The 16,384-nt window shown below is 45.5% G+C and overlaps 1 protein-coding gene across 2 annotated transcripts in view; it reads left to right on the top strand.

Moving 5' to 3' along the window:
• Positions 1 to 16,384, top strand: part of sorbs3 (sorbin and SH3 domain containing 3) — a 90,059-nt gene that overhangs the window by 49,273 nt on the left and 24,402 nt on the right. For both annotated transcript variants that reach the window (XM_080217255.1, XM_080217253.1), the window contains 4 exons: positions 255 to 369; positions 2,475 to 2,528; positions 3,836 to 3,934; positions 8,896 to 8,942. In XM_080217255.1, the coding sequence (XP_080073381.1) occupies positions 255 to 369; positions 2,475 to 2,528; positions 3,836 to 3,934; positions 8,896 to 8,942 (315 nt within the window). The remainder of the gene's footprint in view (positions 1 to 254; positions 370 to 2,474; positions 2,529 to 3,835; positions 3,935 to 8,895; positions 8,943 to 16,384) is intronic.

The following is a 16,384-nucleotide window of genomic DNA, read 5'->3' as shown; positions in this document are numbered from 1 at the left end:
CCAAGTTTCCTCTCAGGCACAAGTCAGAGTGCTGAGAAAACAGAGAGCTGAAAGAAGATGTTGCTTTGTCTGCTGTGAGCAAACGATGAAATAGTGACTGTGGAATGTGAACGATGTGTTTGTGTTCAGTCCAGCCACAGACGAGAGTCTCAACATGTTGTCAGATGTGGAGTTTCACCAAGAAACTCAGACTCAGCTTGCATCTCCCTTAACAACCATAAGATTTGATTTGGCATTTCCTTTCTGGTCTGCAGGAAGGAGCTGGAACTCAGAGGGGAGCAGAGTGAAGGCCAAAGGCTGCAGGCTCAGCACAGGAGTATATTCAACTATGAGCCACAAGATTGGACAGTCCAGAGGCCTGAGCAACAGGTCAGTTCCTTGTCGCTGTGCTTTCTCACATCACCCTCTGTTTATTCTCTCTCTCGATCTCACTCTCTCTACACTCTCTCTCTCTTTCCCTATCTCTCGTTCCTTCTCTCTCCATCCCTCTCTGTCTCTAATCCCTCTCTATCTCTATTTCTCTTGCTGTCTCTCTACTGCCCTGTACTTCTCTCACTTACTGTCTCTCTATCTGTCTCTCGATATACCTCTGCATCTTTCCCTTTCCATATCAGTCCCTCACTCTAACTCTCCCTCTCTTCATTCCTCCTTCTCCTTCTTCGTGCATTCCCCTCTCTCCTCCCCCTTTATCTCCCACTCGCTACATCCTCCCTCCATCCGTTCCGCAGCCCCCCACCCCCGCCCCCAGCTCTCCCATCTCATCTCTTCTTACCATCTTGCATTCCCTACTCTTGTTTCCCCCATCTCATTGCCCCCTTCCCTCTTTTCTGCCCCACATTTCATCCTCCTCCCTCTTGTCCCTTCTCTCTCAAACCCTACTCGTCTCACTCCCTCCATCCCCCTCTTGATCCGTCAATCCCCCCTCGCTCCGTCAATCCCCCCTCGCTCCCTCCGCCCCTCTCGCACACCCTCCGCCCCCCGCGCTCCCTCCGCCCACCCCTCGTGCTCCCTCCACCCCCCCGCGCTCCCTCCATCCCCCCCTCGCGCTCCCTCCGCCCCCCCTACGCTCCCTCCGTCCCTCTGCCTCCCCTCGCGCTCCCTCCGCCTCCCCTCGCGCTCCCTCCGCCTCCCCTTGCGCTCCCTCCACCCCCTCGCGCTCCCTCCACCCCTCCACGCTCCCTCTGCCCCTCCTCTCGCGCGCTCCCCCCGCCCCTCTCTCTCTCTTGCTCCCTCCGCCCCTCTCTCTCTCGCTCCCTCCGTCCCTCTCTCGCGCTCCCGACCTCCGTCCCTCTCTCGCACTCCCGACCTCCGTCCCTCTCTCGCGCTCCCGACCTCCGTCCCTCTCTCGCGCTCCCGACCTCCGTCCCCCTCTTTCTCTAGTAATTGGTATCTTGTTGATAATCTGTCCTCTTTCTCTGGAGAGGGAGGGGGACATGTCAGTGCATCAGACTGTGAACACTCACGCTCTCTCTCTCTCTCTCTCTGCAGTCAGTCAGTCTGTCTGAGCTTGTAACTGATGGAGGCTGTAAGAATCTCTCACAACAAGCTCACCCTCTGCTTCGTCAGATTGAACAAACTCAGGTCTGACTACTGCAAACATCAGACTGACCAGAGGCCCATTAGAAACCAGGGATCTGTAAATCCTCACAAACTGCAACACCAAATGTTCCAGCTTGTTCCTGAGTGAAATTTTTAGGGAGCTGGATTAACATCAGTAGAGATACAGTCAGTAACACAGGATGCTGGGGGAGAAGAGTTACTGAGTGACAGCATGAGAGAGCTAGATGAAAATCAATACAGATATAGTCAGTAACACAGGGTGATGGGGGAGAGGGGTTACTGAGTGACAGTGTGAGGGAGCTGAATTAACATCAGTAGAGATACAGTCAGTAACACAGGGTGCTGGGGGGAGAGGGGTTACTGAGTGACAGTGTGAGGGAGTTGGAATAACATCAGTAGAGATACAGTCAGTAACACAGGGTGCTGGGGGGAGAGGGGTCACTGAGTGACAGTGTGAGGGAGCTGAATTAACATCAGTAGAGATACAGTCAGTAACACAAGGTGCTGGGGGGAGAGGGGTTACTGAGTGACAGTGTGAGGGAGCTGGATTAACATCAGTAGAGATACAGTCAGTAACACAAGGTGCTGGGGGGAGAGGGGTTACTGAGTGACAGTGTGAGGGAGCTGGATTAACATCAGTAGAGATACAATCAGTAACACGGGACTGGAGGAGAGGGATTACTGAGTGACAGTGTGAGGGAGCTGAATTAACATCAGTAGAGTTACAATCAGCAACACAAGGATGCTGGGGAGAGAGGGATCACTGAGTGACAGTGTGAGAGAACTGGATTAACATCAGTAGAGACACAGTCAGTAACACAGGGCGCTGGGGGAGACAGGAGTTGATAGGTACCTCCTGGTTGTCAGTCCCCCAATACCTCCTCTAACATTACTATTTTTTTCCAATTAATTAGGATGCGTCTTCAGTTCTGAGCTCACCAACGAGGAGACTGTCAAACTCAGTTGAGGTAAGGGACTGTGCTAAATATCTTAACTATCTCCATCTCCAATCTCCTTACTCAAAAAAGGATACACTGGCACTGGAGACGGTGCAGAGGAGATTCACTAGGTTGATTCCAGACTTTTGATTCTGGAGTTGAGAGGGTTGACTTATGAGGAGAGACTGAGTAGACTGGGGCTATACTCATTGGAATTCAGAAAAATGAGGGGAGATCTGAGAGAAACATATGAGATTATGAAGGGAATAGATAAGATAGAAGCAGGGAAGTTGTTTCCACTGGCGGGTGAAACTAGAACTAGGGCGCATAGCCTCAAAATAAGGGGAAGCAGACTTAGGACTGAGTTGAGGAGGAATTTCTTCACACAAAGGGTTGTGAATCTATGGAATTCCCTCCCCAGTGATGCAGTTGAGGCTACCTCATTGAATGATTTTAAGGCAAGGATAGATAAATTTTTGAACAATAAAGGAATTAAGGGTTATGGTGAGTGGGCAGGTAAGTGGAGCTCCACTTACCTGCCCACTCAGCCATGATCTAATTGAATGGCGGAGCAGGCTGGAGGGGCCAGATGGCCTACTCCTGCTCCTAGTTCATACGTAACTTCAAATCAGACGAGTGTGCTCTGGGCCTTGTTTGTGACATGCCCTCATTGTGCTACTATACCTGACTCTTGCTCTCTGCCCACTGCAGGTAGTAATCCCCAAGACAGTTAATCAAAACAATTGGGGAGAGAGAGGGAAAGGGAGGCCTGACAGGGAGTTGAGTAGAGGACAGAGTGGGGCAGAGAAGGGCAGCAATCCTAGCTTGTTAATACTGCAGGAAGTGACAGGAATATCCTCGAGACAGAAAGAGCGAGAGATGTGGAGAGAGACTGAGAAGGACTGAGAGACTGGGAGAGAGTGGGAGATGGGGGAGAGCGGGATAGTGGGAGAGAGAGAGACAGACAGGGATAGAGATAAATTCAAAAAATGACAGGGATGGAGAGAGACAGGTGGAAAGAGAGGTAGGGAGTGAAATGTGGTGAGACAATTGGGGAGAGAGGGAGAAGAATGGTGACAGAGAGAGAGAGATGGTGCGGTGGTGGTGCAGAGAGGGAGAACGAATCTCAGACAAAAACCCAACACTGAAGGATCATTGGGATTGCTAAGAGGTTGGGCTGTGTATGCACTGGCACCCCAGAGATGAGGAATTCAAGCTCAATGTCGAAGAATGTCCACAATTTTGTTCCTGTATCAGTATCATGGCCCAGTGCTCCTGAAGATTGTTGTTTGCTGATCTGGAGCATCCCTAACTATTTCTTTTGTTTATTGGTGCAGATTTCACTCGAGAAAGAGTTGAGCCAGCTGGGAGCGGAGTTAGATTCTGATCTGAAGAACCTCAAACAGCGACTGGCAAAGAGAGAGGGGATGCTCCAGGTACTGATTTCCTTGCTAATAGTCGCCCTGACTTTAGGCAGCTTTGCACTCAATCCTGAACAGTGACTTAGCTGTTCCACTCACTGCTTCCAACACATTCCTGGCTGACTATCTTGTCTTCCAACCCTCTTCTCTGAAACTCTGCTGTCTGTTTGCTAATTCAGAGCAAGTACTGTTCACACATCATGCCTCATAGTCTGTGACTATGGGTTGTACTTTCAATCCTGGTTAAACGACAGCTCAACTATAAAATTCTCACATCTTTCATAACTTTGTCCCTCATTATTCCTGTCATCTTGTCCAGCCTACAATTCACTGAGATTACTGCAGTCTAACCTCTGATGAATCCTCGCTTCCAATCACTCCATCATTGGCGACTGGACTGAAGATTTCCAATTTGTCCCCTAACCTCTTTGCCCTCTTGATTTCGCTCTCCCTCTTTCACTCCTATAAATCCAGCTCTTCCTTCAGCTGTGTTAATATCTCTGTGGCTCAATGGCACTTCTGTGAAGTAGGAGGCCATTCTGTGCAGAAGGAGGCTTTTCAGCTCATTGAGTCTGCAGTGACTTTCCGAAAGAGCATTCTACTGATTCCCATTGTTCATCACTTTGCATGTGTTTTTTTTCAGACAGCAATCTAATTTGCTTCTGAATACCTCAATTGAAGCTGCCTCCATCACTCTCTCAGGAAGTCTCCAGACTGAGTGAACAACAGTTCCTCACATTACTGCGACTCCTTCTGCCCTTATTTTACACCTGCGCCCTCTGGTTCTTGTTGCTGTCTTGAGCAGGAACAGTTTCTCAGTATTTATCCTCAGGATCTTGAATTCCTCTATCAAGTTTTCTCTCAGCCTCCTGAGCAACATTTCCTTTCTTTTTATTCATTTGTGGGACGTGGGCATCACTGGTTGGCCAGCATTTATTGCCCATCCCTAGTTGCTCTTGAGAAGGTGGTGGTGAGCTGCCTTCTTGAAGTGCTGCAGTCTATGTGCTGTGGGCTGACCCACAATGCTGTAAGTGAGGGAATTTCAGGATTTTGTCCCAGTGACTGCAAAGGAACGGCAATATATTTGCAAGTCAGGATGGTGAGTGGCTTGGGGGGAATTTGCAGGTGGTGGTGTGCCCCAGGTATCTGCTGCCCTTGTCCTTCTAAATGGAAGTGGTCGTGGCTTTGGAAGGTGCTGTCTAAGGATCTTTGGTGAATTGCTACAATGCATCTTGATGATAGTACACATTGCTGCTTCTGAGTGTTGTTGATGGAGGGATTAAATATTTGTGGATGTGATGCCAATCAAGTAGGCTGCTTTGTCCTGGATAGTTTCAAGCTTCTTGAGTGTTGTTGGAGCTGCACATGTCAAGGGAAGTGGGGAGTATTCCATCACACTCCTAACTTGTGCATTGTAGCTGGTGAATAGGCTTTGGGAGTCAGGAGGTGAGTTACTCACCACAGTATTCCCAGCCTCTGACCTGCTCTTATGGCCACTGTGTTTATGTGGTGAGGCCAGTTGAATTTCTGGTCAATGGTAACCCAAACTGGGGGATCCAGTGATGGTAGTACCATTGAATGAATAGAGGCAGCGGTTGGAGTGTTTCTTATCTGTGGAATCATTCTTGTGAATCTCTTCTGTCCTCTCTCCAACACCTTCACATCCTTCCTCAAGTATGGTACCAAGAACAGGTCACAGTGTTCCAGATGAGGCCTATCTGTTACTAGTTCAGCATGACCTCTTTTCTCTTGTACTCTGCCCCTATTAATAAAATCTGAGATATTACATGCTTTATTAACTGCTCTCTCAACATTTCCTGCCATCTTCACTGACTTATGTACAGATACATCAAGGTCCCTTTGTTCCTGCACCTCTTTAAGAGTTCCTCCCTTTGTTTTATACTATCTCTACATATTCTTCCTGCTAAAATATATCATCTCACACTTCTCCGCATTGAACTTTGTCTGCCACTTGTCTACCCAGTTCACCATATTGTAGTAACAATTTAGATGAGAATACAGGAGGCATGGTTCGTAAGTTTACAGATGACACCAAGCTCGGTGGCATAGTGGACAGTAAAGAAACTTACCTCCAATTGCAACGGGATCTTGATCAATTGGGCCGGTGGGCTGACGAATAGCAGATGGAGTTTAAGTTAGACAAATGCGAGGCGATGCATTTTGGTAGATTGAACCAGGGCAGGACTTAGTTAATGTTAGAGTGTTGGGGAGAGTCACAAAACAAAGAGATCTAAGGGTACATGTTCATAGCTCCTTGAAAGTGGAGTCACAGGGAGACAGATTGGTGAAAAGGGCATTCAACATGCTTGGTTTCATCGGTCAGAACATTGAATACAGGAGTTGGAACATCTTGTTGAAGTTATACAAGACATTGGTAAGGCCACATTTGGAATATTGTGTGCAATTCTGGTCACCCTATTATAGAAAGGATATTATTAAACTAGAAAGAGCGTGGAAAAGATCTATTAGAATGCTACCAGGACTTGATGGATTGAGTTATAAGGAGAGGCTGGATAGACTGGGACTTCTTTCCCTGGAGAGTAGGAGGCTGAGGGGTGATCTTACAGAGGTCTAGAAAATAATGAGGGACACAGATCAGCTAGATAGTTAATATGTTTTCCCAAAGGTAGGGGAGTCTAAAACTAGAGGGCATAGGTTTAAGATGAGAGGGGAGAGATATGAAAGTGTCCACAGGGGCAATTTTTTCACAGAGAGGGTGCTGAGTGCCTGGAACAAGATGTCAGAGGTAGTAGTAGAGGTGGGTACAATTTTATCTTTCAAAAAGCATTTAAATAGTTACATGGGTAAAATGGGTATAGAGGGATATAGGCCAAATGCAGGCAATTGGGATTAACTTAGGGGTTTTCAAAAAAAGGGTGGCATGGACAAGTTGGACCGAAGGACCTGTTTCCAAGCTGTAAACCTCTCTGACTCTATGACCAATCGGTGTTTGCTCTTTTGAAGTACGAGACTATCCTCGTCACAGCTGACAACATTTCCAATCTTGGTACTATCAGCAAATATTGAAATGATGCCCTAAACACCACAGTCTGGGTCATTAGTATATGTCAGGAAGAGCAACGGTCTCAACACTGATCCCAGGGGGGCTCCACTCCAAACCTTCTTCCGGTCTGTAAGACCACCCTTTGCTGTCACTCAGCCAACTTAGCCATGTATCCACTGTCCTTTTATTCCATGGGCTAGAATTGTATTCACAAGTCTGCTGGGTGGCATTGTATCAAATGTCTTTTAAAAATCCATGTACACCACATCAACAGCATTGCCTTAAACAATCTTCTCTGTTACCCCCTCAAAAAACTCAAAGTTAATTCAACAGGATTTTCTCTCAACGAATCCATTCTGGCTTTCCTCAATTATCCTACACCTGTCAAAGTAATGACTGATTTTGTCCAGAAAAATAGTTTCCAGAGATTTCCCTCCCTCTGAAGTCCCTCAGTATCTATGGATATATCTCATCAAACCTGCTAGTTTACTCTGTTACAAACAGTACATTTCATTTGTTCACAGAAATGACTACTCAATATTTTCCTGTCACTTTGCTTAGCAGCTTCAGCCACTCACACCAATTTATATTACCTTTCTCGACCTTGTTTCTGATGTGTAATGTTCCTCAATCAATACGGATCCACCCCGGTTAAATTTAGAATGGGCTGATCCAGCTCTGATGAAAGGACATCCAGACTTGAAATGTTGGCTGTTTCTCTCTTCACAGATGCTGTCAGACCTGCTGAGATTTTCCAGCATTTTCTGTCTTTGATTCCAGCATCAGGAGTATTTTGCATTTATCTTAAGAGTGGGACAGGTTTCAGTAGGCCCTCCAGTTGAGTTCCTATTCTGTTTGCTTGGTCACATGTTGATTCCAATTCACTCACTCGCTGCAACACTGGGTCAGAAATGGCTGGGTTTCAAATTAATAACTGGACTGAATGCAGGACGAGTACAGGACAGATTAGATTCAGAGTTAGTTCTGGGCCACATGGTGGCACAGTGGTTAGCACTGCCACCTCGCAGCGCCAGTAACCATACTTCGGGTCCAGCCTTAGGTGACTGTGTGGAGTTTGCAAGTTCTCTTCATGTCTACATGGCTTTCTTCCGAGTGGTCCGGTTTCCTCCACAGTCCAAAAGTGTGAATGTTTGGTGACTGAGCCAGGTCAATGTGTGGAGTTATGGGACTGTGTCGGAGGGGTGCGCCTGCGAGGGGTAATCTTGCAGAGAATCAGTGCAGACTCAAGAGGCTAGTGGCCTCTTTCTGCAGTGTAGGGATTTGATGGTTCTATGGTACATTGTCCCATTGGTACAGCATGGGGTTAGATACAGAGTAAAGCTCCCTCTATACTGTCCCCATCAAACACTCACAGAACAGGTACCGCACGGGGTTAGATACAGAGTAAGGCTCCCTCTACACTGTCCCTATCAAACACTCCCAGGGCAGGTACAGCACAGGGCTAGATACAGAATAAAGTTCCCTCTACACTGTCCCCATCAAACACACCCAGGACAGTTACAGCACAGGATGAGATACAGAGTAAAGCTTCCTTTACATTGTCCCCATCAAATACTCTCAGAACAGGTACAGCATGGGGTTAGATACACAGTAAAGCTCCCTCTACACTGTCCCCATCAAACACTCCCAGTTCAGGTAAGCACAGGATTAGATACAGAGTAAAGCTCCCTTTGCACTGTCAGGTACAGCATGGACTGGGTAAAGTCTGAGAACACTGACTACATGATATGCTGACAGCTTTGTGCCTCAGACTTCAGTTTCTTAGCAGATGAGTTGATGTCAGGTGGAGTTTAGGACCCTGTGTTGACTTGTTGACTCAGTGTTACTAACTGACAGCTTCCAAGAATTCCCCATTCCAATCATTCCATCCTGTCTCCTCCCGGGTTCCGGACTCAGATCTTTCAACACTTCTCCGTCTGCTCTTTTTCAGGAAAGCTTGGGAAGCGAGCAGCTGGAAGGGCAGCGTCTGGGAGTCAGGTGAGTGGCAAATGGCAGCGTGTGGGCGAGGAGAGATAGGGAGTGGGTGTGAAAACAGGTCAGGCTGTAGCTGGAATCATTCAGCATTTCACGGCATTTTGGGTGGAATTCTCCCAGCCACTGCCTCGCTTCAAGCTGCCTGTGTGAGTTTACAGCAATCACAGTCTGGTTTCTGCACCAAGATATTAATGAAATGATCCTGTGACATGATTTACCTGCCCTGGGCTCACAGCCTGTCGATTGTGCTGTGATTATATAAGCAGTGTCTGAGCAGTTGATTAGAAACGTAACGGCAGGATCATGTCTCCCTGCTGTTGGGGAGTGTGGAATATATCTGAATACTAAAGAAAGGGGCTGTGGTGTACACCAGAGTTTCTGTGAGGGGTAGGGGGTATATCAGGGTATTACAGTGAGGGTTGTGGGGTATTTCAGAGTGTAACATTGAGGGGTATGGGGTATATCAGTGTTTCAGTGAGGGTTGTGGAGTAGTTCAGGATATTACAGTAAGGGCTGTGGGTTATTTAAGTATTACAGTGAGGGCTATGGGGTGTATCAGAATTTACAGTGAGAGGTGTGGGGTATATCAGAGTGTTACAGTGAGAGGTATGGGGTATATCAGTGTTTCAGTGAGGGTTGTGGGGTATTTCAGGATATAACAGTAAGGGCTGTGGGGTATTTAAGTGTTACAATGAGGGCTATGGGGTGTAACAGAATTTACAGTGAGGGATGTGCAGTGCATCAGTGTTACAGTGAGGGCTGTGGGATATGTCAGTGTTACAGTGGGGGCTGTGGGATATGTCAGTGTTACAGTGGGGGCTGGGGGATATATTAGTGTTACAGTGAGGGCTGTGGGATATATTAGTGTTACAGTGAGGGCTGTGGGATATATCAGTGTTACAGTGAGGGCTGGGGGATATATTAGTGTTACAGTGAGGGCTGCGGGATATATCAGTGTTACAGTGAGGGCTGCAGGATATATCAGTGTTACAGTGAGGGCTGCGGGATGTATCAGTGTGAAGTCTCATCATGCCAGCTTAAAGTCCAACAGCTGTTGTTGTGAGACTTCTTTCTGTTTTTACCCCAGTTCAACGCTGGCATCTCCACATCACATATCAGTGTTGCCATGAGGGCTGTGGGGTATATCAGACTGTACAGTGAGTGGTGTGGGGTATATCATAGTGCAACAGTGAGGGGTGTGGGATATATCAGCTGTTACAGTGAGGGGTCTGGGGTATTTCAGAATGTTATGGTAAGGGTGTGGGGTATATCAGAGTGTTACTGTGAGGGGTGTGGAAAATATCAGGATGTTACAGTGAGGGCTGTGGGGTATATCATAGTATTACAGGGGTGTGGGGTATAGCAGAGTGTTACAGTGAGGGGTGTGGGATATATCAGCGTGTTAGTGTGAGGGATGTGGGGTATATCAGAGTGTTACAGTGAGGGATGTGGGATATATCAGAGTGTAACTTTGAGGAATGTGGAGTCTATCAGAGTGTAACAGTGAGGGATGTGGGATATATCAGTGTGTTAGAGTGAGGGATGTGTGGTATATCAGAGTGTTACAGTGAGAGGTGTGGGATATATCAGAATGTTGCAGTGAGGGGTGTGGGGTAGGAAGAGTGTTACGTTAAGAGGTATGGGGTATATCGGTGTGTTAGAGTGACAGGTGTGCGATATATCAGACTGTTAGACTGACAGGCGTGGGGTATATCCAGAGTGTTACAGAGAGGGGCGTGGGGTATATCAGAATGTTAGAGTGAGGGGTGTGTTGTATATCAGAGTGTTACAGTGAGGAGTGGGTGGTATATGTGTGAGATTATAGGCTTCTCTGCTGATCCGCAGACATGATGCACACTCTCCTGTCTCTTGCAGCCTGCAGGTGGACTCACAGGGGTTCATTATCAAATCCTGTGGCTGTCCTCTGGGGTCCTGTCCAGCTGTTATCTCCATTGTGTTGTCCTTTGTAGAGGGACAAAAAGAGTTAAAGAAATAATTTTGAACATCTCCCTGAATACTTGTTGTTCATAAGGGTAATGGGTTCACTGAATTCAAATGTTCTTTTCTCTGAATGCTGCAAGACCAGTGGAAGAGTCATCCTCAATTCAAATGAAACTCTGACCTACTGCAATAGTTCATGAGTTCAGATTCTTCTACACAAGAAACTTGCAACTCCAAAGAATGTTTTCTGCTGCTGCTGTCTGATTCGGATACCACTATTGAAATTATTGGAATAGGGATGTCTATAAATGGATGATCATGACTGCCCCCTCTGTCCCTGAATGTTCCTCCTTCTGATTGGGCACACTGCCAATCCTTCCTGCATTGTAATTGGCTGGCTTTCTGCTGAGTAGCCATTAATTGGCCATGACACACATGATTTAACAAATTCCAAAGGCAGGGTGGGAATGAGGGGTTCGCAGACTTCTGTGTCAGACACCCTCCCACCGACAAGGTTTGTAAAGTTCAGCCCAAAGAATATACAAAGGGAAATTTGTTGGTTTAGTAAGTGGCAAATAATTGGCAGTTTGATTATAGTAATTGTATAAAACTTTGGTGAGCCACAGCTCGAGTACTATGTGCAGTTGTGGTCGCCACATTCCAGGAAAGATGAGCACTCCTATACTATTCTTCTTTTACATCTATGACTGTGTGGCCAAATTCCCGTCCAGTTCAATTTTTAAATTTGCTGACGACACCAGTAGAGGGTCAGATCTCAAACAATGCTGAGAGAGAGTACAGGAATGAGGTACAGAAACTGGTGAACTGGTGCAGCAACAATAATCTTTCCCTCAATGTCAACACAATTAAGGAGATTGTCATCAACTTCAAGAAGTATACAGGAGAACATGCCCCAACATTAATGGGGGCAAAGTACAAAGGGTCGAGAGCTTCAAGTTTTAGATGTCCAGATCACCAACAACCTGACCTGATCCCCCGACACCGACATTATAGTTAAGAAAGCCCACCAACCCCTCTACTTTCACAGAAGACAAAGAAACTTTGACATGTCAACTACAACTCTCTCCAATTTTGACAGATGCACCATAGAAAGCATTCTTTCTGTATCACAGCTTGATATGGCTCGTGCTGTGCCCAAGACCGCAAGGAACTACAAAAGTCGTGAAGGTAGCCCAATTCATCATGCAAACCAGCCTCCCATCCATTGACTCTGTCCATACTTCCCGCTGCCTCAGCAAAGCAGCCAGCATAATGAAGGACCCTGTGCACCTTAGACATTCTCTCTTCCACCTTCTTCTTTTGGGAAAAGATACAAAAGTCTGAGATCATGTATACCAACCGACTCAAGAACAGCTTCTTTTCTGCTGCTGTCAGGCTTTTGAATGGACTTACCTTGCATTAAGCTGATCTTTCTCTACACCCCAGTTATGACTGTCACACTGCATTCTGCACTCTCTCCTCTGTGAATGGTATGTTTTGTCTGTATAGCATGCAAGAAACAATTCTTTTCACTGTACGTTAACATACGTGACAATAAATCAAAGCAAATGAAATCAAAAATGTGATTGCACTGGAGGGGGTGCAGAAAATATTCACCAGGATGCTGCCAGTGATGGAACATTTCAGTTATGAAGAGAGGTTGGATAGGCTTGGGTTAATTTCGTTGGAGCAGAGAAGATTGAAGGGTGACCTGATTGAGGTGTACAAGATTGTGAGACTTGGACAGACTGGATGAGGAGCAGCTGTTCTCCTAAGTTGAAGGGTCAGTTTCAAGGGGCATAGGTTCAAGGTGAGGTTTCAGGAGGAATTGAGGAAAAACTTTTTCACCCAGAAGGTGGTGACAGTCTGAAATGTGCTGCCAGGGAGTGTGGTAGACCTCACGTCCTTTAAAAAGTACTTGGATGAGCTCTTGGCACATCATAACATTCAAAGCTATGTGTCAAGTGCTGGCAGATGGGATTGGGTGGGAGTTCAGGTGTTGCTAATGTGTCGGTGAATGATTCTATGATAATGTTGGAAGGTGCGAGCTTACCCACCTGAGCAGGAAGAAAGGGAAAAAGAGCATTGTTTGAATGGAGAGAGTCTACAGAATGTGTGATACAGAGGAATATGGGTGGCCTTGTATATAAATGGCAGAAAACCAGCACATAGGCACAGTAAACCATTCATAACGTAAATGGAAGTTTGGTCTTTATTGCAAGGAAAACAAATTATTGAAATAGGGATGTGTTGCTCCAGTTTTACAAGGCCTACAGTTTTAGTTTCCTTTCCTTGCATTGGAAGCAGTTCAGAGAATGTTCACTTGGCTGATTCTTGGGATGAAACGTAGAAAATCGGAGCAGGAGGAAGCCATTTGGCCCACCGAGTCTGCTCCGCCATTCATTATGATTATGGCTAATCATCCAGCTCAATAACCTGTTCCCACTTTCCCCCCACATCCTTTGATCCCTTGAACCCCAATTTATCTTCACAAAGGGAGACATGAATAATGTACCAGAAGGACTGAGAAACATAAGTTCTCATGAAGGGCTGAAGGTAATCAGCATGAGTGCAGAAGTGATTTTGGGAAACAGTTGGGACTGAAGGTAAATAAATCTCCAGGACCTGATAACCTTCATCCCAGAGTACTTAAGGAAGTGGCCCTAGTAGTAGATCCATTGGTGATTATTTTCCAAAATTCGTTGGACTCTGGAATGCTTCCTACAGATTGGAGGGTAGCTAATGTAAGCCTGCTATTCAAAAAGTGAGGTAGAGAGAAAACGGCACTGTCGACCAGTGAGCCTAATATCGGTACTGCGAGAGTTGTTAGAGTCTACTATCAAGCATTTCATAGCACAGAATTTGGAAAGCAATTGGATAATTAGACAAAATCAACACGGATTTGTGAAAATATGACAAATGTACTGGAATTCTTTGAGAATGTCACTCGTAGTGTACATTGAGACTTTCAGAAGGCTTTCGACAAGGTCTCACATAACAGATCACTATATAAAGTTAAAGAGCATGGGATTACGGGTCATGTCTTGAGATGGATAGAAAGCTCCTTAGCAGATAGGAAGTAAAAAGTTGACAAAATGGGTCTTTTTCCAATTACCTCGTGGGATCTGTGCTAGAACCCCAACTGTTCACATCATATCTTAATGATTTGGAAGAGGAACTGAATGTATTGTATCCAAATTTGCAGATGATACAAAGTTGGGTGGGAGGGTGAGCTGTGAGGATGATGCCGAGATGCGTCTGTCTGATTTGGACAGGCTGAGTGAGTGGGCATATGCATGGCAGATGTAGTGTAATGTGAATAAATGTGAGATTATCCACTTGGGCAGCAAAAATAGGAAGACAGATTATTACTTGAATGGGCGTAAATTGAGAGAGATGGATACTCAGCGAGAACCAGGTGTCTTTATGCATCAGTCATTGAAAGTAAGTGTGCAGGTACGGCAGGCAGTAAAGAAGGCTAATCGTTCATTGACCTTTGTAGCGAGAGGATTTGAGTATCGGGATAGGATGTTCTGCTGCAATTGTATCGGGCATTGGTGAGGCCAATACCTGGAGTATTATGTGCAGTTTTGGTATCCTTATCTGAGGAAGGATGTCCTTGCTATAGAAAGAGTACAGCAAAGGTTTACCAGGCTGATACCTGGGGTGGCTGGTCTTTCACATGAGGAGAGACTAAGCCAGTTAGGATTATATTCATTGGAGTCTAGAAGAGTGAGAGGGGATCGCAAAGAAATGTATAAAATTCTAACAGGGTTAGACAGAGTTCGATTCAGAAAGAATGCTCCCAATGGAGGGGGAGTCCAGAACGAGAGGCTCATAGTTGGAGGATAAGGGATAAACCTTTTTGGACTGAGGTGAGGAGAAATTTCTTTACCCTGAGGGTGGTGAACATGTGGCTTTCACTCCCACAGAGGCCAAAACATTGTCTGATTTCAAGAAGAAATTAGATATAGCTCTTGGAGCTCAAGGAATCATGGGGGATCAGGATATTGAATTTGATGATCAGCCATGATCAAAATGAATGGTAGAGCAGGCTCGAAGTGCCGAATGGCTGCCTCCTGCTAATATTTTTTAGCTTTGTAAGAGCCAAGCATTGTCTTATGAGGGAAGGTTTAGCAATTCTCCTCCCTGGGTTTCTGAGGAATGAAATGTGATCTTTTGAAGCATTTAAGACTCTTTAAAGGGGGCTCAACAGGGTGATTCTGGGAGGATGTTTCCTCTTGTGAAAGAGACTAAAACAAAGAAGCAGTTTGAAAGGGACTCCCATTTAAGACAGGGATGAGGAGGATTTATTTTTTCTGAATGTTGTTTTGCAATTCTCATTCCCAGATAGCAGTGGAGGCTGGAGGTCATGGAAAATATTCAAGGCTGAGTTATATAGATTTTTCATCAACAAGGGAGTTAAATGTTATCAGGGGCAGACTGGAAAGTGCAATTAAAACTACAATCAGATCAGCCATGATTTGACTGAATGGTGAAGCAAACTCAAATGGCCTATGCTCCTATTTCTTATGATATTTTATATATTAACGATTTGGATTTGAACGTTGGGGGCACAATTGGGAAATATGTAGATGACACAAAGATTGGCTGAGTAGTGGATAGTGTAGAGGAAAGCTGTAAGCTCCAAAATTATATAATGGGTTGGTAGAGTGGGCATGAGAGTGACAAATGGAATTTAACTCTGATAAGTATGCAGTAATGCATTTAGGGAGGTCAAATAGTAAAAGGAGCAGATGAAGAGAGAGATGAAGATGAAGAGAGAGATCTTGGCATACAAGTACACAGGTCCCTAAAAGTAGCAGAACGGGCAGATAAAATTGTAAAGAAGGCATATGGAATGCTTTCCTTCTTTGGCAGAAGTGTAGAATACAAACATAGGGGTATAATCATGAACCTGTAAAACACTGATGAGGCCATAACTGGAGTATTGTGTGCAGTTCTGATCACCACATTACAGGAAGGATGTAATTGTTCTGGAGAGTGTGTAGAGAACATTCACTAGAATATTGCCAGGGCTGGAGACCTTTAGCTTCAATAAGAGATTGGAGGGAGAAGCAATGGCCCAGTGGTATTATTGTCAGAGTATTAACCCAAACTCAGTGAATGTTCTGGGAGCTCAGGTTAAAATCCCATCATGGCAGATGGTAGAATTTGAATTCAATTTTAAAAAATCTGGATTTAAGAATCTGCTGATGACCATGTAATCATTGTTGATTGTCGGAATAGACAAGTTGGGCCCAAGGACCTGTTTCCATGCTGTAAACCTCTATGACTATGACTCTAAGCCTGCTCCGCCATTCATTACAATCATGGCTGATTGTCCAACTCAATAGCCTAATCCTGCTTTTTCCCCATAACCTTTGATCCATTCACCCCAAGTGCTATATGTAGCCACCTCTTGAATACATTCAATATTTTGGCATCAACTATTTCCTGTGGGAATGAATTTCATAGGCTCACAGCTCTTTGAATGAAGAAAT

This window comes from Carcharhinus amblyrhynchos, chromosome 34 (genome assembly GCF_965287045.1).
Source record: "Carcharhinus amblyrhynchos chromosome 34, sCarAmb.v2.hapA, whole genome shotgun sequence".
Taxonomy (NCBI): domain Eukaryota; kingdom Metazoa; phylum Chordata; class Chondrichthyes; order Carcharhiniformes; family Carcharhinidae; genus Carcharhinus; species Carcharhinus amblyrhynchos.
This window is presented reverse-complemented; position numbering and strand designations above follow the sequence as displayed.